At 43.2% G+C, this 26778-nt stretch overlaps 1 protein-coding gene across 1 annotated transcript in view; it reads right to left on the bottom strand.

The window, feature by feature from the left end:
* Positions 1-25562, bottom strand: part of cnih3 (cornichon family AMPA receptor auxiliary protein 3) — a 73192-nt gene extending 47630 nt beyond the window's left edge. The window contains exon 1 of the mRNA XM_073056250.1: positions 25014-25562. Within this exon, the coding sequence (XP_072912351.1) occupies positions 25014-25094 (81 nt within the window). The 5' untranslated portion in view covers positions 25095-25562. The remainder of the gene's footprint in view (positions 1-25013) is intronic.
* Positions 25563-26778: the final 1216 nt, after the last annotated feature.

The following is a 26778-nucleotide window of genomic DNA, read 5'->3' as shown; positions in this document are numbered from 1 at the left end:
TGTTTGCCACTCAGTGACCTTTTTACTTTGCCTCATTGCATCCAGTTCTAGTCACAACATTTGAGGAAGAACATGAGGGTCTTCAAGTGAAAGAAGAAAAGATTTAACGGAATGGTTCCAGAGATGGGGCATTTCAGCCCCAACTTGAAAATTGAGAGGCTAGGGCTGTTTTTGAAGCAAGGAAGCTTTAGAAGAAATTTAGTAGATTGTGTCATACTTAGTTTGGAGATGGATTGGTTCAAGGCTCAGGGATACCAACTTAAATTTTGACTGGTAGATATATGGGAGTCATGAGGAACTGCTCAGTGACTCAGGCCAGTGAACCTAACAACAGTAGCTCTCAGAATCTTTTCCAGTAAGTTACTGAAGGAGATCCTAAGAGACAGGATCCGTGGCTTTGTGCATGGGAGATCAGGTCTCATGAACGTGATAGAGGGCTTTGAAGAAGTAACTAAAAAAGTCAATTAGGTGGTAGATGTGGTCTATATGAACTGCAATAAGGTCTTTGATAAGGTTCTGCATGATAGACTGCTATGGAATGCATGCGATTCACGGAGAGCTAGTTAAATCGATACACAATTAGCTTGATGATAGGAACTAGAAAGTGAAGTAAGGTTGTTTTTCGAACCGGAGGCCCGTGACTAGTAGTGTTCTCCAGGGCTCAGTGCGAAGCCTGTTGTTATTTGACATCTATAGCAGTGATTTGGATGCAAATATACAAGGCATGGCTGGTAAGTTTGTGGATGAATCTAAAGTAGGTGGGGTCATTGTCAGTGAAGATGGTTATCATGATTTACAAAGGATCTTGACAGCTGGGTAATTGGGCCAAGAAATGGCAAATGGAGTTTAATTTGGGTAAATGCAAACTGTTGCATTTTGGGAAAACAAAGGAAAACAAGCCTTTCACAGTTAACTGTAGAGCCCTAGGGTATATTGTAGAAGAGGCCCCCCCCCCTCCATTAGCCATTCCCCATTCCTATTTCCCTCTATCACCTTATCTCCTTACCTGCCTATCAACTCCCTCTGGTTCTCCTCCCCCTATTCTTTCTTCCATGGCCTCTGTCCTCTCCTATCAGATTCCCCCTTATTCAGCCCTGTACCTCTTTCATCAGCCATCTTCCCAGCTCTTTACTTCACCACCCCTCCTCCAGTTTCACCTATCACCTTTTTTCCTTCCTTCCCTCCCCTCACATTTTTACTCTGACTCCTCATCTTTTTTTTCTCCAGTCCTTATGAAACTCCGACTGTACTCCTTTCCTCAGATGCTGCCTGACCTTTCTAAGTTCCTCTAGCCACTATGTGTGTGTGTGTGTGTGTGTGTGTGTGTGTGTGTGTGTGTGTGTGTGTGTGTGTGTGTGTGTGTGTGTGTGAGTGTAAAAGAGTGAGTGTGTGTGTGTGTGTGTGTTTTGCTTGGATTTCCAGCATCTGCCGATTTTCTCATTTGTGTACATGGGTAGGAAAGGTTTAGAGGGATATACGCCAAAAACAGATTAGATGGGAATCTGGTCAGCGTGGGCCAGTTGGGCAAAAGGCTGCATGACTCTGACTCTGAGACAAGAGTTTCATAACAAATAAACCAGCATAATATGGCAGATTTCTTTCAGAAAGAGTTGGCACAACAAACAATCTAATGTGGGGTTTTGACCCAATTCCAAGCAATTGCTTCCCACCCCCCACCCCCCGCCCCCGATGCTGCTTGACCCACTGAGTTTGTCCAGCTACTGATTCTTTTGTGTCAACAAGACCTGGAACTTCAATTTACAGCTGCACAAGTCTTTAGTAAGACTGCACTTGGAATATCATGTGTAGTTCTGGTCCCATGCCATGGGAAAGAAGTGGTGAAGCTAGAGAAGGTACTGACAAAATACACAAGTAGGTTGCTGGGGTTGGAAAGGCTGAGTTATAGGGAGAGATGGATGGGCGGGGAGACTGTGAAGTGACCTTTTTGAGGTTTATAAAATAATGAAGAGCATTAATAGAGTAAACAGTCACTTTTTTTCACTGGGTAGGTGAGTCTAAAACTAAAGGGTATATGTTTAAGGTGAGAGGGGAGAGATTATGTGGGACAGGTTTTCCACAGAGAGGGTTGTGGGTACACACTATTCTCTGCAGATTCCACTGATCAAGAGCAGAGCAACTGTCATGGCAGACTGAGATCCAGCCCATCAAAACACCTTCTACAGCACATCCATAGAAGTTCAAGAGAATTCTCAGGAACATGCCCAGTCTTCTCAGATGCCTGAGGAAGTGCATGAGCTGATGCTCCTGTTCACTGCATCAGTGCAAAAGGAGCAGGTAAGGTTGCTGGAGATATAGATGTCTGGGAACTTGGAGGAGTTTACCATCTCTACAACAACTCCACTGATGAGGACAGGATAGCATTCATATTCCAGCCCCACCACAAACACACACCCTCAGCCCAGCTCCCTTACATCAACACCGGATCGTTCATCTTGCTGATGTTGTGGGCTAGGTTGTTCTTCTGAAACCACGACAACAAGATTCACAATGCTGAAAGAAGAGTGTCGAGTGGAGAAATCCTGTTGGAACGGGAGGAAGCTACAAAGGATGGTGTTTTGAATGTGGAGGCTGGTGGGATTTAAGGTGAGGACAGGGCTATTCTGTTCTTGTTCTGCCCAGAAGGAGGGTGAGAGCAGAGGAGTGGGAAAGAGATAAGACTTGAACACTAAACACAACAGATTCTGCAAATGCTGCAAATTTAGAACAACACACGTCAAATGAGGATGGAACTCAGCAAGCGAAGCAGCATCAACAGAGGGGAATAAACAGGGTGCTGAAGGGGCAACATTAAATAGCATTAGTACTTTGGGTAGTTGAATGGAGAGCAGCTTGTGCAGTGATCATAACTTAGCTTTAATTGTGGCAAATCATAAAATTAAAGCAGGAACAAAGATTCTAAATGAGAATCAGACCTCACCAGCACATTATATAACCAGCACTACACAACATAAAGACAGCATCTGTAATAGCAGTAAGACTCATCAGCATTACTGTGTTACCATACCAGCAGAGGCACATTATGTTACCGCATTGGCACTCCAGAGAAACAGTGTCAGCACTTTATACTGATATTACCACTACAAACACATCATGTGATTGGCACTAGTTCTTAACTAATTAGTGTTAGTACATAACAATCACATCCCACAATGACACATTATATAGTCAGCAGAAGAACATGTCATTATATAATAAGTGTCCATGCTTTATATAAGCGGCATTAGCGCCCCGACCAAGCAATGTCAGCACGTTATATAACCAGCATATCAAATGGGCTAAAATGTACTGCTGGCTCTCTGGCAAATGCGATTTAATGCAGAGGCATGCACTGCAGGTCCAGCATGAATGCACCTGACTGCTTGCTCTTTTTGCAGATACAGAATGCCTCAGGTAATGAAGCAAAACGAATCACATTCTTCTGCTGTTCCCTAGTACCAGCAAGTTGCTCCGCTGCATGAAATGCCACCTCTGGCAGTTGCCCATGAGCCAACCCTCGCTGCTGAAGTCCAGCTTATGCCACTGAAAACATGTACAGCAGTGCCCTCTCCCTCCAAAACCTCCACCCTCCCTTAACTTGTGTGGGCTGCTAGGGCATGTTTGCAGTGCCAGATTAGTCTCACAGATGGTGGCTGAACATTCCCATAGTCTATTCATTCAAAACTTGTGGGTGGGTCATCACAAGTATCTATCTCATGGCATTCTATTGGCATTGTTCTATAACATTCACTCATTTTGTAATTTGCCCCTTACACTCTGAGTGATACACTTGGCCCTGTTCTTGGTCTTGTCAGAGCCTAAAAGAAAACTCTACATTGTCCCTGTCTGCCTTTGCAGTTTCTGCCTTGACGTTCCATCTCTCACACCCCCTTACCATTCACAGCAATCTTGTGCCATCTCTCACACCCCCTTACCATTCACGGCAATTCTGTGCCATCTCTCACACCCCCTTACCATTCACGGCAATTCTGTGCCATCTCTCACACCCCCTTACCATTCACGGCAATTCTGTGCCATCTCTCACACCCCCTTACCATTCACGGCAATTCTGTGCCATCTCTCACACCCCCTTACCATTCACGGCAATTCTGTGCCATCTCTCACACCCTCTTACCATTCACGGCAATTCTGTGCCATCTCTCACACCCCCTTACCATTCACGGCAATTCTGTGCCATCTCTCACACCCCCTTACCATTCACGGCAATTCTGTGCCATCTCTCACACCTGCTTACCATTCACGGCAATTCTGTGCCATCTCTCACACCTGCTTACCATTCACGGCAATTCTGTGCCATCTCTCACACCCCCTTACCATTCACGACAATCCTGTGCCATCTCTCACACCACCTTACCATTCACGGCAATTCTGTGCCATCTCTCACACCCCCTTACCATTCACGACAATCCTGTGCCATCTCTCACACCCCCTTACCATTCACGGCAATTCTGTGCCATCTCTCACACCCTCTTACCATTCACGGCAATTCTGTGCCATCTCTCACACCCCCTTACCATTCACGGCAATCCTGTGCCATCTCTCACACCCCCTTACCATTCACGGCAATCTTGTGCCATCTCTCACACCCTCTTACCATTCACGGCAATTCTGTGCCATCTCTCACACCCTCTTACCATTCACGGCAATTCTGTGCCATCTCTCACACCCCCTTACCATTCACGGCAATCTTGTGCCATCTCTCACACCCTCTTACCATTCACGGCAATTCTGTGCCATCTCTCACACCCCCTTACCATTCACGGCAATCTTGTGCCATCTCTCACACCCTCTTACCATTCACGGCAATTCTGTGCCATCTCTCACACCCCCTTACCATTCACGGCAATCTTGTGCCATCTCTCACACCCCCTTACCATTCACGGCAATCTTGTGCCATCTCTCACACCCTCTTACCATTCACGGCAATCTTGTGCCATCTCTCACACCCCCTTACCATTCACGGCAATTCTGTGCCATCTCTCACACCCCCTTACCATTCACGGCAATCCTGTGCCATCGTTCACACCATAAACATTGAACAATGGATTTATTCTTTTCTGTTATCTGTGTGTTCATCTTTCAAATCCGTCAGAAACCAATTAGTCACAGCATTCTTTTCCTCTATCTTCTCGTCTATTGACCGATAGATAACAGTTCAACACCGCCCTACACCTTTCCATATCCTGCGCTCATCTCAGCTAGTCATAGAGTTGTACAAAAGAAACAAGCCCTTTGGCCCAACAGGAGCAGCTCATCCATGCCGACCAAGTTTCCTATCTAATCTCGCCCCATTTGCCCCTGTTTGGCCAAAGTCCTACTAAAGCCTACCTATCAATGTAGTATCTGTCCAGATGTTATTATTGTTTCTGCCTCAATCACTTCCTTTGGCAGCTCATTTCATATATCCATTACACTCTGCATGAAGAAGTTTCCCTTCAAGTCTCCTTTATATCTTTTTCTTCTCACTTTAAACCATTGCCCTTTAGTTTTTGATTCTTTTTGCATGGGAAAAGGAGTGTTAAGTAAATTCTGTCCATGTCCTTCATGATTTTATAGATCTCTATTAGATCATCCTTCAGACTCCTTCATTCCAAGGAATCACGTCCCAGCCTGTCCAACCTCTCCCTATAACGTAGGCCCTTGAGTGACAACAACCTTCTGTAAATCTTCTCTGCACTCTTGTCAGCATTTCTAGTCACCATCATTTTGTTTCGAAACACAAGCTCCTGCCAGTACTGTCAATCTGTAGGATTCAATTTTTCCAGAGCTTTTATCCTGAAGTTTATTTTTGAGATTAATACCAAAACAGAAAACTAAGAACTTTATAGCTTTATGAAGATCATGTGTTTTAGCTGCGACAATCAACATTCTTTCACTATTATAACCATACTTCTTTTCAAAATCACCCTGGCTGAAGCGAACTCACAGATTCCCAATGTCTAATAACCCTATAACCCTATACAAACACAGTGCCTGAATAAATCCTGACCAAGCAGTGCAGCACTGGGGCAACGGGCCAGTGGTATAATACTCGTCACAAACTTTGAGGCTGATGCTGTTGACCCAGTAACGAATTCTGAGCCTCTCGGTAACACCACTGGCAGAGCTCCAACCGGTTTTGATCCTGAATGTTCAAAGACAGACTAGGAGAACGGGCAAAGAAGTGGCAGATAGAGTACAGTGTAGGGAAGTGTATTGACATGGACTTTGGTAGAAGAAATAAAGGCATAAGCTATATTCTAAACAAGGAACAAATTCAGAAATCAGGGGTGCAAAGGGATTAGGGAGCCCTTGTGCAGGATTGCCTGAAGATTAACTTGCAGGTTGAGTTGGTGGTGAGGAAGACAAATGCAATGTTAGCATTCATTTCGAGAGGACTAGAATATAAAAACAAGGATGTAATGCTGAGGCTTTAAAGGGTACTGGCGAAGCCTCACTTGGAGAACTGTGAGCAGTTTTGCTCCCCTTACCTAAGAAAGGATGTGCTGACATTGGAGAGGATCCAGGGGAGGTTCAGGAGAATTGTCCTGGGAATGAAAGGGTTAATGTATGAGGAGTGTTTGTTTGCTCTGGTACTCATTGGAGTCTAAAAGAATGAGGGGGATTTCAATGAAACCTATCAAAAGTTGAAAGGCCAAGATAAAGTAGATATGAAGAGGATGTTTCCTACAATGGGGAAATCAAAATAGAAGAATATCCCTTCAGAACAGAGATGAGGAGGAATTTCTTTAATCAGACATTGGTGAATCTGTGGAATTCAATGCCACAGACAGCCATGGAGGCCAAGTCATTGGGTATATTTAAGGCAAAGATTCGTAGGCTCTTGATTAGTAAGTGTATCAAAGGTTACAGGGAGAAGGCAGGAGAATGGGATTTAGAATTATAATAAATCAGCCATGATGGAATGGCAGAGCAGACTCGATGGGCTGAATGGCCTGATTCTGCTCCTATGTCATGGCATTATGGACCTCTGGCACTATCTATGTGAAGTCTGCACGATCATGCAGGTTTCCTCGGGATGCTCCATATTCCTTTCACAACCCAAAAACGTGCATGTTGGTGGTTTTGGTGGTTGCAGTAAATTGCCCCTCTGTGCAGTAGGATGGTAGAAACTGCAGGGGTGGGGATAGGTGGAGGGTGTGGGGAGTATAAAATGTGTTCAGTGTAGGATGGGTGCCTGATGGTCAGCATAGACTCAGTGGGCTGAAAGGCCTGTTTCTGTATTCTAACTCTTTATGGCTCTATGACCCTATAACTAATACTGAATAAAGGGTGACCTTACAAAGATTTACAAAATCATCAGGGACATAGTGGATAGTCACAGTGTCTTTCCCAGGGTAAGGCAGCCTAAAACTACTGCACATAGGTTTAAGATGAGAGGGGAAAGATATGAATCAAAGGGAAAAGTGACACAGAGATGGTGTACTGTATATGTGGGATGAACTGCCAGAGGAAGTGGTAAAGATGAGGAAAATGCAATGTTTAAGAGTGAGGGTCTTTAGTGATTAATGCTGCCTTCCTTAGGGATCACCTCCACCTATTTAAGATGTCCTTGATGATGGGGAGGGCTGTGCCCATGATGGAACTGGTTGAGTCTGCAAACCTCGGAAGCCTCTTGTGGTCCTGTGCACTGGGGCCTCCATACTAGGCTGGGATACAACCAGTCAGACTGTTCTCCACAGTACATCTGTAGAAATTTGCCTGTGACACATCAAATCTCTTCTAACTCCTACTGAAGTAGAGCTACTGGCATGCTTTCTTGGTGATTACCTCGATGTGTTGGGCCCAGGGTAAATCCTCTTATACGTTATCACCCAGGAACTTGATGGTGTTCATCCTTCCTGTAACTGACCCCCTCAAAGTAACTTTAAATTATTTAGCGTGATCATATCTGAGGATCTGTCCTGGGACCAGTGCGTCAGTGCCATCACAACAGCATCTTTACTTTATCAGAAGTTTGTGCAGATTCAGCATGTCATCTGAACCTTTGACAAACTCTATTGAAGCACAATGCTGAGTATCCTGACTCATTGCATCACAGCCTAGTATGGAGGCACCAATGCCAAGGAACAAAAAAGTCTACAGAAGTAATGGATACAGCCCAGCCCATCACAGGCAAAGTCCTCCCATCTTTGAGCACATTTACAAGGAGCACTGCCACAGGAAAGCATTATCCATCATCAAGGACCCCCTCATCCAGGCCAGGCTCTCTTGCATTAAGCAGGAGGTTCAGGAGCCTTAGGTCCCTCAGAACTAGGTTCCCTATGACCTATGACCATCAGAGTAATGAACCAGTCTGGATAATTTCACTCACCCCATCGCTGAACTGACTCCACAACCGAACGACTCACTTTCAAGGGCTCTACAACTCATATCCTCAGTATTAATTAATTAATTAGTTATTTATCTATCTATCTATCTATCTATCTATCTATTTATTTATTTATTAGCCCTATTTGTTTTCTTTTGCGCATTGGTTGTTGTTCAGTCTTAATGCATAGTTTTTCATAAATTCTATTGTATTTCTTTATTTGCCTGTAAATGCCAGCAAGAAAATGAATCTCAAGGTAGTATTTGGTGACATATACGTACTTCAATAATAAATTTTCTTTGAACTTTGGACTTGCAGCTGATAGAATATACAAAAGCTAGAGAACACGTACAACCATTGCCAAGGGCAGCTTCTGTCCCGCTGTTAAAAGATTTCTGAAGAGACCAATTATACAATAGAGAAGAATTCTTGATTTCTTAGTCTACCACATCATAACCATTGTACTTTATTGTATGCCTGCGCTTCACTTTCTCTGTTCACGTAACGCTATATTCTGTATTTGGGGGGGTTTGTACTTTTGTGTTGCTTGATGCATTTATGCTTGAAATCTTTTGTCTGGGTGGCACGTCAATGGAAGCTTTTCACGTTGTGTGACAATAATAAATCAATTTTCAATTACAATGAATGGTAAGGCTGTGAGAACAGAGGGCCCTTCATCCCAGAAGATGGCAGCACAGGAAGGTAAAGAAATGAAAGAGAAGGGTGAAGGGCGATTCGCCTTCATTAGCTGGGCCATAGAATACAAAAGCAGTGAGGTTATGGTGCAACTTTGTACAACCTTGGTTTGGCCACACATGGAGTACTGTGTACAGTTCTGATCGCCACACTACAGGAATAATGTGATTACAGTGGAGAGGGTGCCGAGAAGATCTGGAAGTTGCTTGGGATGTTGCTTTGGCTAGATGGTTTCAATTGCAAAGAAAGCCTGCTCCGGGTCCATACCTCTGAACGTGGATGCATAGGTCAATCAGTGGCAAAGAATACAAATGGTAGACTTGCCTTTGTTAGCCACAGCGCTGAGTTCAAAAGTTGGGAGGTTATGTAGCAAATTTATAAAACTGTAGTTAGGCTCCCTCTGGAGTATTGTGTTCCATTCTAGCTGTCCTGTTAGAGGGAAGATGTGGAGACTTTGGAGAGGATGCAGAAAAGATTTACCACATTACCTCCTGCAGGGTGCATGCAGTGAGGAGAGGTTAGACATATTTGTGTTGTTTTCTCTAGAGCAACAGAGGTTGAGGGAAGACCTGATAGAAGTTTATAAAATTATGAGAGTCATAAACAAGGAGCCAGTATCTTTTTTCACAGAGTCAAAATGTCTAGAACCAAAACCAGGTTTATTATCACTGACACGGATTGTAAAATTTATTGATTTGTGGCAGCATTACAGACATAAAAATAAAGTAATTTATAAGAGCTAACAAATTATAGTGATAATAAATATGGGGTTGTGTGACGTTGGATGGGAAAAGGCTGTTCTTAAAACATTGAGTGTTTAGGCTCCTGTACCTCCTCCCCAGTGTAGTAGTGTGAAGAAGGTATGTCTCCAACGGTGATTTGAAAGTAATTTGAACAGGTACAAGGAACAGAAAGGTTTAGAGGGATATGGGAGAAATGCAGGCAAATGCGACCAGCTAAGTTGGCAACTTGGTCAGCATGGTCAGATTGAGGTGATGGGCCTGCCTCTATGCTGTGTAACTCTCACAGACTGGTGTGCTGCTGGTTCTGCTCAAGACAACAAGAAACTGCACAGAGTTGTGGACACTGCTCAGGGCATCACAGAAACCAGCCTTCCCTTCGTGGACACTGCCTATATCTCCTGCTTAATTAAAGACCCTGCCACCGCTCATTGTATCTTCTCCCCCTTCCATCAGGCAGAAGGTATAAACTCTGAAGGCATGTGCCACTGGGCTCAAGAAGAGCCTCTATCCTGTTGTAAGACTATTGAACAGTCCTCTTGTACACTAAGATGGACTCTTGATCTCACATCTACCTTGTTAGGGTCTTGCACCTTATTGTCTGCCTGCACTGTACTTTCTCTATAACTTTAACACTGGATTCTGCACTCTGTTGTTGCTTATCCCCTTGTACTACCTTGATGTGCCGATGTGGTGAAATGATCTGCATGAGTGGCACACAAACCAAAGATTTTCACCGCACATGTGACAAAAATAAACCAATAACCAATATGACACTAACAAGCAGAGTGACACTGGGGGCATTAGCCCAATATCTACTCTAATAAGCTCTACGGGACTGGGTTTTTCCAACAAATTGTCCCTAAGTTTGAGTTCATGATTCATAACAAGACAGACACATCAGAGCTTTAACAGTATTGTTTATTGAGATCATTTGTTAAAGTTTCTTCACGAGCTGTCAGTGCTCTTTTCTCTGGGATGAATCATTGCATGTCTCTCAATCACTTCAACAACAATCAACTCACAGATCCCTGATGTCTGATAATTCTGCCTCCCTGAACAAGGTGTGTGGCAGACCACTATACACTCAGTGGTCACTTTATTAAGTATCTCCTATACCTTATAAAGTGGCCAGTGACTGTATGTTCACGGTCTTCTACTGCTGTAGCCCATCCACTGCAAGGTTCGACATGCTGTCCATTCAGAGATGCTCTTCACACCACTGTTGTAACACATGGCTATTTGACTTACTGTTGCCTTTCCTGTCAGCTTGAACCAGTCTGGCCATTCTCCTCTGACCTCTCCCATTAACAAGACCTTTTGCCCACAGAACTGCCACTCACTGGATGCTTTTTAGTTTTTTGCACCATTTGCAATAAACTAGAGAATGCTGTGCATTAAAAACCCAGGAGATCAGCAGTTTCTGTGGAAGTACATCTTTAAGAAGTCTTCTGCTTGTGGTCAGTATCGGTCAATATTCTGTTGGAAGCTAAAGGCTGATAACCCATTGCAATCTTGACTTTGTTGTTGTAAGTGTTTATTTGCGAATGCCTAGTTCTATTGAGATTCATTTTTCATATTTTTGGTTTTAAAACCAATTCATGAGCTCATGACTTCAGATGATCCTTAAAAGCTGAATTCCCAAACCAGAACATGAGTAATATTTCTAAGCTTGACCAAGGTGGGGGGGGGGGGGGGGGGGGGGGGGGGGGGTGTGTGTGTGTGTGTGTGTGTGTGTGTGTGTGTGTGTGTGTGTGTGTGTGTGTGTGTGTGTGTGTGTGTGTGTGTGTGTGTGTGTGTGTGTGTGTGTGTGTGTGTGTGTGTGTGTGTGTGTGTGTGTGTGTGTGCGTCTCTCGCTCTCTCTCTTAATATATTGACATTTTAGGTTTGCAATTGGGGAAAAAGTGTAAAATGCTTAAAGTTTTCAAGATTTAATGGTAGACATCATTGTGTTTTCTCTCAGCATATACACCCTGACAGCACCGGAGAATTAGACATACCATGCAGCCTTGAATCTCAAATTCAAAGTTAGAATGTCTCGTTTGAAATTAATTTATATAAAATAAATGCTATCATTCAGCCACATTTAAAAATATGTTTTACATTCATGCAGATTTAATTAAAATGAGTAAAGCTGTTTAGACCACAAGACATAGGAGCTGAATTAGGCTACTCAGCCTATCGAATCTTCTCTGCCATTCCATCATGGCTTTTCTTTATTACCCCTCTCAATCCCATTTGCCTGCCTTATCCCCATAACCTTTAACACCCTGACTAATCAAAAACCTATCAACCTCAGCTTTAACTATACTTGATAGCTTGGCCTCCACTACTGCCCATGGCAATGAATTCCACAGATTCACCACTTTCTGACTAAGAACATTCCTTCCCATTTCTTTTCCAAATTAATGTCTCTCTATTCTGAAGCTGTACCTCTTGGTCGTAGACCTCACCACTATAAGAAACATCCACTCTATTTTGGCTTTTCAATATTCGATAGGTTTCATTGCAATTCCTCCTCATTTTTCTAAACTCTAGCGAGTACATGTCCAGAGCCATCAAAGACTCTTCACACAGTAACCATTTCAATCCCAGATTCACCCTCATGAACCTCTTCTGAACTCCCTCTGGATGCTCTCCAATGCCAACACATCTTTCCTCAGACAAGGGGCCCAAAACTGCTCACAGTTCTCCAAGTGCGGTCTGACCAAAGTCTTATAAAGCCTCAGCGCCACATCCTTACTCAATGTTAGCATTCATTTCTAGTCTTCTTGAAATGAATGCTAACATTGTATTTGTCTTCCTTACCACCAACACTGCCTGCAAGTTAACCTTTGGGAAATCCTGCATAAGAGCTCCCAAGTCCCTTTGCACCTCTGATTTTGTATTTTCTGACTGTTTAGAAAATAGTCTATGCCTTTATTCCGCCTACCAAAGTTCATGACCATACACTTCCTCACACTAAATTCTATCTGCCACTTCTTTGCCCAATCCCTCAAAATGTCCAAGTCTTTCAGCAGACTCCCTACTTCCTCAACACTACCTGCCCCTCCACCTATCTTTGTATCGTCTGCAAACTTGGCAACAAAGCCATCAATTCCATCATCCAAATCATTGACATGCAATATGAAAAGAAACGGTCCCAACACCAGCTCCTGCAGAACACCACTAGTCACTGGCAGCCAACCAGAAAAGGTCCCCTTTATTCCAATCTCTTTGCTTCCTGCCAGTCAGCCAATTTCCTATCCATCTTTCCTGTAATACCTTTGGGAAATACTTTTATCTTGCTAAGCAGCTTCATGTGCAGCACATTATCAAAGGCCTTACGAAAATCCATTGACTATCTTGACTGTTATTTCCCCAAAGAGTTCCAACAGATTTGTCAGGCAAGATTCCCCTTAAAGAAATCATGCTGACTTTGGCCTACTTTATCATGTACTTCCGAGTACCCCAAAAACTTAATAATTGATTCCAACAACTTGCCAACCAATGATATCAGGCTAACTGGCCTATAACTTGCTTTCTTCTGCCTCCCTTCCTTCTCAAAGAGTGGAGGGACATTTGCAATTTTCCAGTCTTCCTAGTGATTCTTATAAGATCATTACTAATGCCTCCACAATCTCTTCAGCTACCACATTCAGAACCCTGGGCTGTAGCCCTTCTGGTCCAGGTGACTTACCTACCTCAAGACCTTTCAACTTCCCAAGCACCTTCTCTTCAGTAATAGCACTACACTCACGTCTGCCCTTGACACTCTCAAATTTCTGGCATACTGATGGTGTATTCCACAGTGAAGACTGATGCAAAATACTAAGTTCCTCCGCCATTTCTTTGTCTCCCCCCCCCCCCCATTACTACTGCTCCAGCATCATTTTCCAGCAGTCCAATATCCACTCTCACTTCTCTTTTACTCTTTATAGATCTGAAAAAACTTCCTGTATCCTCTTTGATATTATTGGCTAGCTTACCTTCATATTTCAATTTTTTCATTTTCTTTTAGTTGCCTTCTTTTGGTTTTTAAAAGCTTCCCACTTGTCTAACTGCCCACTATTTTTCAATATAGGCCCTCCCTTTTTCTTTAATGCTGTCTTTGACTTCCCTGTCATCCATGGTTACCTCATCCTCCCTTCAGAATACTTCCTCATCTTTGGGATGTATCTATCCTGCGCCTTTTAAATTGCCACCAGAAACTCCAACCACTGCTGTTCTGTCATCATTCCTGCTAGTGTCCCCTTCCAGTCAACCTTGGCCTGCTCCTTGTTTGTTCATATGCATATGATCTTTCTTGCTATGGAACTGTCTTACTTTATCAGCCATTGCCTATTGATATCAATTAATACTGAATAGATTAAAGACCTGTTGAATGAAATGGTCATGTGTAATTCCAGTTCATATTGTGAATTGCGCCAGTTTCTAATTTCAGGTATGTATTAAAAGTTGGCACTTATGAATTGGCATTGTGGGACATATATTGAGAATAGTTGGCAAATAGTGCCAAATAAATCCTTTATTGAGATGTTTTAATAACAAGAGTGTACAGGAGCAATATATGCCAACTAATTGAGTGGTGTCACAGCAACAACTTTGCACTCAAAGTCAGTAAGACCAAAGAACTAATTGCAGACTTCAGAAAGGGTAAGACAAGGGAACACACACCAGTCCTCATTAAGGGGTCACAAGTGGAGAGAGTGAGCAACTTCAAGTTCCCAGGCGTCAATATCTCTGCGGACCTAACCTTGATCCAACATATCAATGCAGCCATAAAGAAGGCAAGTGGGGTTCTGAAGAGATTTTGTATGTCACCAAAAGCACACAGATTTCTACAGATGTACCGTGGAGAGCATTCTACATGCTGCATCACCATCTGGTATGGGGACTGGAGGGTTGTGATGGCTACTGCACACGATTGAAGCTGTAGAGAGTTGTAAACTTAGTCAACTCCATCATGCGCACAAGCCTCCACAGTATCCAGGACATCTTCAAGGAGTGATGCCTCAAAAAGGCAGCATCCATCATTAAAGACCCCCCCATCAACCAGGACATGCCCTCTGCTCATTGCTACCATCAGGAAGGAAGTAAGGCACAAACTCAATGATTCAGGAATAGCTTCTACTCCTCTGCCATTGAACCCATAAATACTACCTCACTACTTCTTTATTTCTTTTTTTGTTGTACTACTTATTTAATTTAAACATTGATATATATATAGATGATTAGATAGACACAGTACATACTTACTATAATTCAGTTTTTTCTCTATAATCATGTACTGCATTGTACTGCTGCCACAAAGTTAACAAATTTCACAGCATAAACCTGATTCTGATTCTAATATTGATTATGATTTTGTACCTCCTATTTAATGTTGAATCTTTGAAGTAGACATAATGTATTTTAAAAGCCAAATACTAATGTAAAATGAATTTATTGCATTATGATACTCATTCTATAAAAGAATATTGCTGGAATAAATGATAAATCAGCAGAAACAGTATTGAGTTTAAAGGATGCCTGGGAACGCAATGAGGTGATGAGAAACCAGCTAAAGAAAATATTATCAGAACCAAACAGGGTTAGAGAGACACAATTCAAGAATTACTTCAAAACTACTCTGCTGCAAGCTTGAGGTGAAGTTATTCCTTTTGACAGAGTGAGAAAAGTTATTAAGAATAAGTTGGGGTTGGTGCTGAAAAGAATTGTTTCTAAAGCACCCAAATATGCTATTGATGAGAAGCGTATGCTTCAACTGATACAGAATGGCCTTAATCAAGTGTCAAATGTATTTTGTGAATGACAGTACAAATGGAAGATGTTTTATAAACTGTAATACCAAAGGAGTAAAACTACATAGGTCATCGTACTTATAGAGGATGGAATTCTAGTGAAGGTGGTAATCCACGGGCCAGTGATATTGTGGTTACCTCATGTGCACCAGAGAAAGAAGAAAGAATTTTTAAGTCAAAGTCAATGGGGACATTGGTTCAGGACATCAACACAAAACATGAAATCCCAACTTCCACCTTGATCCAGAGAGAACTGTCTTTGCATACCCCTAATACAAGTGTTGCTCTGACCACGGATGTTACTGTGATGTCAGAAATCCAGGAAACCTGGTATCTAGCTTCACTTTGAATTGCCATGATGTACAGATACACATGGAAGAACCTGATGCTTCAATAATGAATCAAGGGAACAAGGACAGTCCCATTCACTGTTTGCTTTAAGCCCATTAAAATAACAATAACTGTAAGTTGCACATTGCTCTCCATCCTACCCCAACACCACAGATTTGAGGGTAAATCTCTATATGTAAAATAAATCTATTGAAAGCCATTAGACAAATTGGCTGCCCCATCCCAATCCTTTTCTTAATCATAAATCAATCCTAGCAAAAGCAAGCACTTCTGAAAACATGAGGTAATAAAAATCAAACAAAATAGAACAAGCGATTCAATGTCTAGGGGATATCGTAAATAATATGAGATGTATTATTAGTCAGCATTCCTGGTTGCAATGTTATCGATGCTGTTAATTGTATAACTCTGAAAACGGGCTCTAATTTTTACGATATTCATACATTCATTCTGCTCTCTAATTCTCTCTTGAACTTGTGAATATTAGGATTTTGACTACTGCTAAACTCTACGAAGAGATTGTTAACAAACACTTCAATAAGCAGGAAGTAGAAGGATACAGACCTAATGCAGGCAAAAGGGATTGGTGTAGATGGTAAGATGGTGGCATGTTCAAATGCAGTGGCCTCTCAGGAGCCAAACAAAGCAGCACTTTTCATATTAAAATGTAAGTATTCCCAGAACTATGGGTACAGCAGGTCTACTACATCGGTGATCTGCTCGTTGTTTGGAATAGCCAGTCAGGGTGTCTAAGGAGCTGGCGAATGGGTCAAAGAAGGAGAAGCTAGCAGTCGGGTCAGAGAAGGAGAAGCCTGCAGACTGCCGAGAGAAGGACAAGCTGGCAGACGACTGGGAGGAGAAGCCAGTAGACAGGCCGGAGAAGGTGAAGCCAGCAGTCAGCCAGGAGAAGGAGAAGTGAGCAGATGGGTTGGAGAAGGTTCAGAGGAGCTGGCCTGGGTGCAGACCGTGCTGCTGCCTGCTACTCTAAGACATCAGTGTTTGTGAGTGAAAGCAGCATGCAGTGTAACTATGAATGACTGTCTTGGATGTTTCTCTTGCGATTGCAAGACTCTGTTGGACATTGATAATGTGAGATGCTGTAGGCTTGTTTCTCTTGTTTGCTGGGGAGACTGGCAACGAGGCAATTGCATGGCCTCAGTTGTAATGAGGTCTAGGCCTCAAGCTGCAGTTCAGGTGAGGAGATGCCGGAGGCAGTGTAGCATACTGTCCGTGCTTGGCTGTGGGCTGCCCTCTCCTGTTGGTGCTGCCCTCCAGTGTTCGACAGGTGGAAAGACAGGCTAGATTGCCGGGAGCTGTACTATCAATTTGCATGTCACTCAGGGACTTGGGTTTTCTTGCATAATGATGTGTGCTTTTTTTTCTCTCTCTCATACTATTTTGAATGTTTGTTTTGCATCTTGGCCCCAGAGGAATGCTGTCTTGTTCGACTATATCCATGTATGATCTGAATGATAATTAAACTTGATTTGGCTTGATGGACAAAGGGGTCAGCATGGACATGGTGGGTCAAAGACATAATTTCTGTGTTGTACAACTCTATGACAAAACATCAGAAGAGAAAAACTTTGATGGTGAATCAGTCATCTGACCACAAATCCATATAAGTAGAAAATGAAGGTAAAGAGCTAGAGTTACTGTTAATTAGGGCCACAATCAGGGGCAGAGTTAATCTGATTTGAGGCATACACTTGATCCAGTGTGATATAGGGTGATAGTTAGAGAATTATACAACATATCCATATCTTTCAAGTTCCTTCCTGAGTTAGTCCACTTTACTTGAATTCTATACCTTTCCTATCTGTCTAAATGTCCCTGTCTAAATGCCCTTTAAATATTGTTCTTGTACCTTCCTCTACCACTTTCTCTGACACCTCATTCCATTGTTCTAATACCCACCACCTTCCATGTGAAAACCTGCAATTCAGGTGCCCTCTAAAGGATGGCAGTAGTGATAGAGGACTCTATATTTAGGGGGTCACACAGGCAATTCTGTGGACGCAGGAAAGAAGCATGGATGGTAGTTTGCCTCCCAGGTGCCAGGGTCTGGGATGTTTCTGATCATGTCCATGATATCCTGAAGTGGGAAGGAGAATAGCCAGAGGTCATGGTACATATTGGTACCAATGACATAGGCAGGAAAAGGAAGGAGGATCTGAAAGCAGACTACAGGGAGTTAAGATGGAAGTTGAGAAGCAGGACCACAAGGGTAGTCATCTGAGGATTACTGCCTGTGCCACGTGACAGTAAGTATAGGAATAGAATGAGGTGGAGGATAAATGCATGGCTGAGGGATTGGAGCAGGGGGCAGGGATTCAGTTTTCTGGATCATTGGGACCTTTTTTGGGGCAGGAGTGACCTGTACAAAAAGGAGGGATTGCACTTGATTCCCAGAGGGACCAATATCCTGGCAGGGAGGTTGACTAAGGCTATTGGGGAGAGTTTAAACTAGAACTGTTGGGGGGTGGGAGCCAAACTGAAGAGTCGGAGGAAGAGGCAGTTGGCTCACAAACAGAGAAAGCTTGGAGATGGTACGAGAGGGAGGATAGGCAGGTGATAGAGAAGGGACACACTCAGACCGATGGTTTGAGATGTGTCTATTTTAATGCAAGGAGTATTATGAACAAAGTGGATGAGCTTAGAGTGTGGATCAGTACTTGGAGCTACGATGTTGTGGCTATTACAGAGACTTGGATGGCTCAGGGGCAGGAATGGTTACTCTGAGTGCCAGGCTTTAGATGTTTCAGAAAGGACAGGGAGAGAGGCAAAAGAGGTGGGGGTTGGCACTGTTGATCAGAGATAGTGTCACAACTGCAGAAAAGGAGGAAGACATGGAGGGATTGTCTATGGAGTCTCTGTGGGTGGAAGTTAGGAACAGGAAGGGGTCAATAACTCTACTGGGTGTTGTTTATAGACCACCCAATAGTAACAGGGACATCGAGGAGCAGATAGAGAGACAGACTCTGGAAAGGTGTAATAACAACAGTGATGTTGAGGTGGGAAATTTTAATTTCCCACATATCGATTGGCATGTCCCTAGAGTGAGGGGTTTAGATGGGGTGGAGTTTGTTAGGTGTGTTCAAGAAGGTTTCTTAACACAATATGTAGATAAGCCTACAAGAGGAGAGGCAGTACTTGATCTGGTATTGGGAAATGAACCTCGTCAGGTGTCATATCTCTCAGTGGGAAAGCATTTTGGAGATAGTGATCACAATTCTATCTCCTTTACCATAGTATTGGAGAGGGATAGGAACAGACAGGTTAGGAAAGCGTTTAATTGGAATAAGGGGAAATATGAAGCTATCAGGCAAGAGCTTGGAATCATAAATTGGGACCAGATGTTCGCAGGGAAATGTACGGAAGCAATGTGGCAAATGTTCAGGGGATATTTGCGTGGAGTTCTGCATAGGTATGTTTCAATGAGACATGGAAAGGATGGTAGGGTACAGGAACCGTGGTGTAGAAAGGCTGTTGTAAATCCAGTCAAGAAGAAAAGAAGAGCTTACAAAAGGTTCAAAAAACTAGGCAATGATAGAGATCTAGAAGATTATAAGGCTAACAGGAAGGAGCTTAAGAAAGAAATTAGGAGAGCCAGAAGGGGTCATGAGAAGGCCTTGGCGGACAGGATTAAGGAAAACCACAAGGCATTCTACAAGTATGTGAAGAGCAGGACCAATCAAGTCTGACAGTGGAAAAGTGTGTATGGAACCGGAGGAGATAGCAGAGGTACTTAATGAGTACTTTGCTTCAGTATTCACTAAGGAGAAGGATCTTGTCGATTGTAGAGATGACTTACAGCGGATTGAAAAGCTTGAGCATATAGATGTTAAGAAAGAGGATGTGCTGGAGCTTTTGGAAAGCATCAAGTTGGATAAGTCATTTGCTGGAGATGTACTCCAGGCTACTGTGGGAGGCGGGGAGGAGATTGCTGAGCCTCTGGCGATGATCTTTGCAGCATTAATGGAGACGGGAGAGGTTCTGGAGGATTGGAGGGTTGCGGATGTTGTTCCATTATTCAAGAAAGGAAGTAGAGATAGCCCAGGAAATTATAGACCAGTGAGCCTTACTTCAGTGGTTGGTAAGTTGATGAAGAAGATCCTGACAGGCAGGATTTATGAACATTATAACATATTATAACATTATAATCATATATTCCTAATATGATTAGGAATAGGCTGCATAGCTTTGTAGTGTATATGGATTTCAGCAAGGCATTTGACAAGGTACCCCATGCAAGGCTTATTGAGAAAGTAAGGAGGCATGGGATCAAAGGGGACATTTCTTTGTGGATCCAGAACTGGCTTGCCCACAGAAGGCAAAGAGTGGTTGTAGAGGGGTTGTATTCTGCATGGAGGTCGGTCACCAGTGGTATGCCTCAGGAATCTGTTCTGGGACCCCTACTCTTTGTGATATTTATAAATGACCTGGATGAGGAAGTGGAGGGATGGGTTAGTAAATTTGCTGATGACACAAAGGTTGGAGGTGTTATGGATAGTATGGAGGGCTGTCAAGAGTTACAGCGGGACATTGATAGGATGTAAAAATGGGCTGAGAAGTGGAAGATGAAGTTCAACCCAGATAAGTGTGAGGTGGTTAATTTTGGTAGGTCAAATATGATGGCAGAATATAGTATTAATGGTAAGACTCTTGGCAGTGTGGAGGATCAGAGGGATCTTGGGGTCCGAGTCCATAGGACGCTCAAAGCAGCTGTGCAGGTTGACTCTGGTTAAAAAAGCATATGGTGCACTGGCCTTCATCAATCGTGGGACTGAGGTTAAGAGCCGAGAGGTAATGTTACAGCTGTATAGGACCCTGGTCAGACCCCACTTGGAGTACTGTGCTCATTTCTGGTCACTTCACTACAGAAAGGATGTGGAAACAATAGAAAGGGTGCAGAGGAGATTTACAAGGATGTTGCCTGGATTGGAGAGCATGCCTTATGAAAATAGGTTGAGTGGACTCGACCTTTTCTCCTTGGAGCGACAGAGGATGAGAGGTGACCTGATAGAGATGTATAAGATAATGAGAGGCATTGATCATGGGGATAGTCAGAGGCTTTTTCCCAGGGCTGAAATGGCTAACATGAGAGGGCACAGTTTTAAGGTGCTTGGAAGTAGGTACAGAGGAGATGTCAGGGGTAGGTTTTTTACACAGAGAGTGGTAAGTGCGTGGAATGGGTTGCCAGCAATGGCGGTGGAGGCAGATATGATAGTGTCTTTTAAGAGGCTCCTGGATAGGTACATGGAGCTTAGAAAAATAGAGGACTATGAGTAACCCTAGGTAATTTCTAAAGTAAGTATATGTTCGGCACAGCATTGTGGGCCGAAGGGCCTGAATTGTGCTGGAGGTTTTCTATGTTTCTATTCCAGGTCAACATACACAGAATGCTGGAGGAGCTCAGCAGGCCAGGCAGAACTAGACCTGCCTAAATAAATAGAACTAAATAAACAGTTGACATTTCGGGCCAAAATCCTTCTTCAGGACTCCAGGTGCTGTCTCACCAATGTCCTATACAGCTATGATATGACACCTCAACTTGTGTTTTCAGTGCCCCATCTGAACAAGGCAATATTTTCTTCACCAGTTTGTACAGCTGTGTCACCACTCTGAGAGAACTACACTCAGTAGTTTTGTTAGGTACATCCTGAACCTAATATAGTGGCCACTAAGTGTATGTTCATGGTCTTCTGCTGCTGTAGCCCATCCACCTCAAGGTTTCAAGTGTTGTACATTCTGAGATGTGTTGCTCTTCTGCACACCTCTGTAATCATGTGTGATTATTTCAGCTTGAACCAGTCCGGCCATTGTCCTCTAAACCCTCTGATTAACAAGGCATTTTCACTCACAGAGCTGCTGCTCACCAGATGCTTTCTGTTATTCACACTGTAAACTAGAGGCTGTTGTGCATGAAAATCCCAGGAGATCAGCAGCTTCTGAGATACTCAAACCACCCTGTCTGGCACCAACAATCATTCCACGGTCAAAGTCACATTTCTTCCCCATTCTGATGTTTGGTCTGAACCTCTTGACCACGTCTGCATGCTTTTGTGCATTGAGTTGCTGCACCTGATTAGCTGATAAGATATTTGCATTAGCGAGCAAATGTACAAGTGTACCTAATAAAATGGCTATTGCATGTATGTGCCTAAGATCACCCAGTTCTACGTCACTTTCCTGTCTTTTTCAGTGTAAGTACTGTCCTGGTTTAATTTCCCAAAATGTCTCACTTTGCACTTGTCTGAGTAAATCCCACCTGCCATCCTTTTGCCCACTTTCCCCTCTATTGTAACCTTAGATATCTGAGAATTTTTTGAACACTTAGTTGGGGATATGTAAGTTGAATGTAGCTGAAGTAACTGACAGAAGTGATTTGTCCCAGTGAAAGGAGCATAGATAGCAGATGTAACAGCTTTAACAAATAAAAGTATAAAGATCCTAGCTGTCTCAAACTTGAATTTAGGGATGGAGAGATGGGGAAACACAGTCCAGTCAGGTTATTTGCAGTTTCAGCCTCAGTGACCATGGCTTATCATAAGAATATACAATATAGGAGCTGAATTTTGCCATTTGGCCAGTCACTTCTGCTCCACCATTCCTTCATGCTTGATTTATTACCTCTCTCAACTCCATTCTCCTGCTTTCTCCCCGTAACCTTTGACACCCTTACTAATCAAGAACATATCAACCTCCTCTTTAAATATAACCCCTCCTTTTTAAATATACCCAATAACTTGGCTGCCAGTGGCAATAAATTCCATAGATTCACCACTTGTTGGCTGAAGAAATTCCTCCTCATCTCTGTTCTAAATGTACGTTCTTCTATTCTGAGGCTGTGCCCTCTGGCCCTAGATTCCTTCACTATACGAAACTACCTCTCCATGTCCACTCTATCAAAGCCTTTCAATATTTTATAGGTTTCAATGAGATCCTCCCTCATTCCTCTAAACTGCAGTAAGTACAGGCCCTAAGCCACCAAACATACCGCATGCATTAACCCTTTCATTGCCAGAATCATTCTTGTGAACCTTCTCTGGACTTTCTCCAATGCCAGCACATCCTTTCTTAGAAAAGGGGCTCAAAACTGCTCAAAATACTCCAATGCACTCCAACCAATGCCTTCTAAAGCCTCAGCATTACATCCTGCTTTTATATTCTACTCTCTTGAAATGAATTGTATTTGCCTTCTTCACCACTGATTCAACCTGTAAGTTAACCTTTTGGGAATCCTGTATGAGGACTACTAAGTGGCTTGTACCTCTAATTTCTGAATTTTCTCCCCATTTAGAAAGCAGCCTATGCCTTTATTCTTACCACTAAAGTTCATGACCATACACTTCCCTACACTATATTCCATCTGCCACTTCTTTGCCTATTCTCCAGATCTAGTACTTCTACAAATTCCCTGCCTCCTCAACATTCCCTGCTCTTCCACCTATCTTTCACAAACTTGGTCACAAAGCCATCCAGATCATTGACATGTAATATAAAAATAAGTGGCCCCAACACCAACCCCTGCAGAGCACCACCAGCAGTCAATCAAAAAGGGCCCCCTTCATTCCCACTCTTTGCCTCCTGCAGTCAGCCAATCTTCTATCCATGTTAGTATCTTTCCTATAATACCATGGGCTCTTATCTTGTTTCACAGCCTCATGTGCAACACTTTGTCAAAGGCCTTCAGGGTTTATTCAGACCAGATACTGGACTAATATCCTTAATTTCAAATGGCTTGTTGTTTAGACCAGTTACTGAAATGACATCCTCAGTATAGCACTACCTCTCAAGGTCTATTCACACCAGAAAGTGGGCTGATTTCCTCAGTATAACACTGCTTCTCAAAGTTTATTCGGACCAGATAGAGGATTTAGTAATACTAGACACCAGGCTGATACTTGACTGATGAATTAATTGAAACACTAGATTGCAGGAGATCATGACAGGGTGAATGTGGACAGGATTCTTGTGAGAGAATCGAGAAGTAGGGTTACTGTTTAAAAATAAAGAGTCACCTATTTAAGAATTTATTTCCCTCAAAGTGTTGTGAATCTTTGGAACTCTCTTCCTCAAAGAGTGATGGAAGAGAGCCTGTGTTTTTAAGGCAGAGAGAGACAGGGACTTGATAAACCAGGGGACTGGAGGTTATTTCTGGTACACTGGAATACAAAGCCCAAGTTGTAATTAGATCAGTCATGGTCAAGGAGCTTGTGGGGTGAAGTGTGCTTCTCCTGCTTTTATGTTACCCTCTGCAGTGCAAGGTTATTCACAGTTGGCACTGGGCTGATTGTTCAGTGACACACAATTTGTTCACAGTTACACAGAACAGCACAGGGCTGATTGCCTAGGTTTTAGGTGATTATTGATGCTTATTCAAACCAGATAGTTAGTGATTGCCCACTGCTTTCTCTGGGTTTACTGCCACACACTGCTGGCTCAAACATGCTCTCATCATTTCCCAACCCTCATGCCCAACTTCCCCATTTTCTCTCTAGCTTTTTTTTTCTTATAGTTTCTTCAGTTTTCCCACCTCCCCCGCCCCCCCCATTTCATTGGCTTAGTGTTTTTCTTTACTTCTTCCAGTTTCCTTCTATATCTCCCTATCCTGTTCCTCTTGTCTCTCTTTCCCTCTCCCCCAGTCTCCACTCCAATCACCCAGATGTTATTCGAATTTCTTGCCTTTCTCTTTTCTCCATTCTCCCCTTCCCTCTATCTCAGACCACTCTCTTCCCTCCAATAGTCTCTCATCCTCTCACCCAGGGTCTTCTCTCCAGTTTCCTTCTTCTCGTTCTCCCCCGTCCATTTGATCTCTCCATCTTCCCCTATACCTCTCCCAATATGTTCTTTCCCCAGCTTCCCTCTCTTTCTCTCTCCCTCCCGTCGTTCTCTCCTCCCCATCTTCTCCATCGTCTTTCTCCCCCCCATCTCGCTCTGTGTGTGTGTGTGTGTCTGTGTCTGTATGTGTGTGTGTCTGTGTGTATTTGTGTGTGTGTGTGTGTCTGTGTGTGTATGTGTGTGTGTCTGTGTGTATGTGTGTGTGTGTGTCTGTGTGTATGTGTGTGTGTCTGTGTGTATGTGTGTGTGTGTGTGTACCTTCTTACTTACGTTCCAAATGGCGAAGCAAAGAAGCGAGGAACACAGCACCAGCGAAAGCATGTAACAGAAAGCAGCGAATGTAAACGCCATAATTTTTTCACAATGCTGGCGATTTGCTTCCAAGTTTCCACAATTCCCATCGGATCCGAGTCCCACTTCTCCGAGGGACTCAGCGCCGATCTCTGCTCGTGTGCCCAAACATTCAATTTCCACCGGGTACTCGGCGCCCTTTACATACTTCGTCAGTCCAAGTCGCGCCAGATCCAGCCTTCGGCTCTTTCGAGACTGAGAGCATCAAATCCCTTTCCACTCAATACTTAGGAGTTGTTGATCTGAATTACGCCTTTCCTCAAGAACTGTGAGATCCAATTTTTTAACCAGAGAGAGAGAGGAGAACGAGCGAAGCGAGGCACTGAGCGCCTGGACGCCCCCTCTCCACAATATCCAACTCATTGGCTGAGAGCGCGAAGTTATGAGAGACTGACAGTCGCCGGCATCTAAGGATTGGTACCCTGGGGGAGAGCGGAAGGACAACACCGACACACCTCCTGCTGAGGACACCTTCCAACAGGGACAGATGGAAATCAGGAGACAGAAAAATCTGCAATACACAAAATGCTAAAGGAATTTAGCAGGGCAGGTAGTATCTGTGAAATGTTGCTGGCTATCGCCCTCCACCTTTCACTCCAGGTAAAAGGTCTCAATCGAAATGTTGATTTCCATTTCCCCATAGATGCTGCCTGACCAACTAAGTTCCTCCAGATTTTTGTGCAAATTAAAATCAGCTCCGGCCAGGTGACATGGGGCACCAGTTCAGGTTCAAGAAGGATGGACTGCCCGGTGCTCTGAATCTTACAATTTTAGATAGAACCTAGACCTGTGGTGCAGCTAGGAGACTGGCTGCTTCAGTTCTGAGCTTGGGTGCTGCCTGTGTGAAGTTTGCACAGCTGCTCTGGTTTTCTTAAAATCAAATCAGAATCAGATTTACTGTCACTGATATATGTCATGAAATTTGTTGTTTTGCTGTAGCAGTACAGTGTAATACATTAAAAAGCTATAAATTACAGTATATACAAATTAAATTAAATAAGTACTGCAAAAAGAGAGCAATAACTCCATAAATCAATAGAATATAGAACAGTACAGCAGAGGAACAGGCCCTTCAGCCCACAATATCTGTACCAATCATGATGCCAAATGAAACTAAATCCCTTCCACCTGCATCCCTCCATTCCCTCCCTATTCATTATCTATCTAATAGCATCATAGATGTCACTATCATATCTGCTCCTGTCACTAGCCCAGGCTATCCATTTCAGGCACCTACCATTCTCTTGTGTAAAAAACCTTGTGCTGCACATCTCCTGTAAACCTGCCCCTTCTCTCCTTAAAGCTATGCTGTCTAGTGTTTGCCATCAAGCAAGAGAATATTACCTGAAAGACTGGGGAGCCAGCATTTTGGTCCATTCCTACTTTCCATCATTCATACCTCATGTCCCAATGTTTTTTCTAATTTCTGTCTCTTTGAGTGAGATCAATGAATGACCCATCACACCCTCTAGGGTATAAATTCGAAAGATTTACCACTCTCTGTGAAGAAGTTCTCTTCATTCCACCCCTACAAGTCTGCTCCATTGTTAGGTAGATAGATAGATAGACTCCTTAGGCAGGGGAGCTATTCTCCCAGTGTCTGCCCTGATCTGTACTTCTCAGTGATGTCACCTCTCCTCTAGAGACTTATGAACTGATAATGAATAGAGGCTAAGTTTACTCA

Source organism: Hemitrygon akajei, chromosome 9, assembly GCF_048418815.1.
Source record: "Hemitrygon akajei chromosome 9, sHemAka1.3, whole genome shotgun sequence".
NCBI lineage: Eukaryota > Metazoa > Chordata > Chondrichthyes > Myliobatiformes > Dasyatidae > Hemitrygon > Hemitrygon akajei.
The sequence above is the reverse complement of the archived record's forward strand: the minus strand, read 5'-3'. Positions and strand labels throughout refer to the sequence as shown.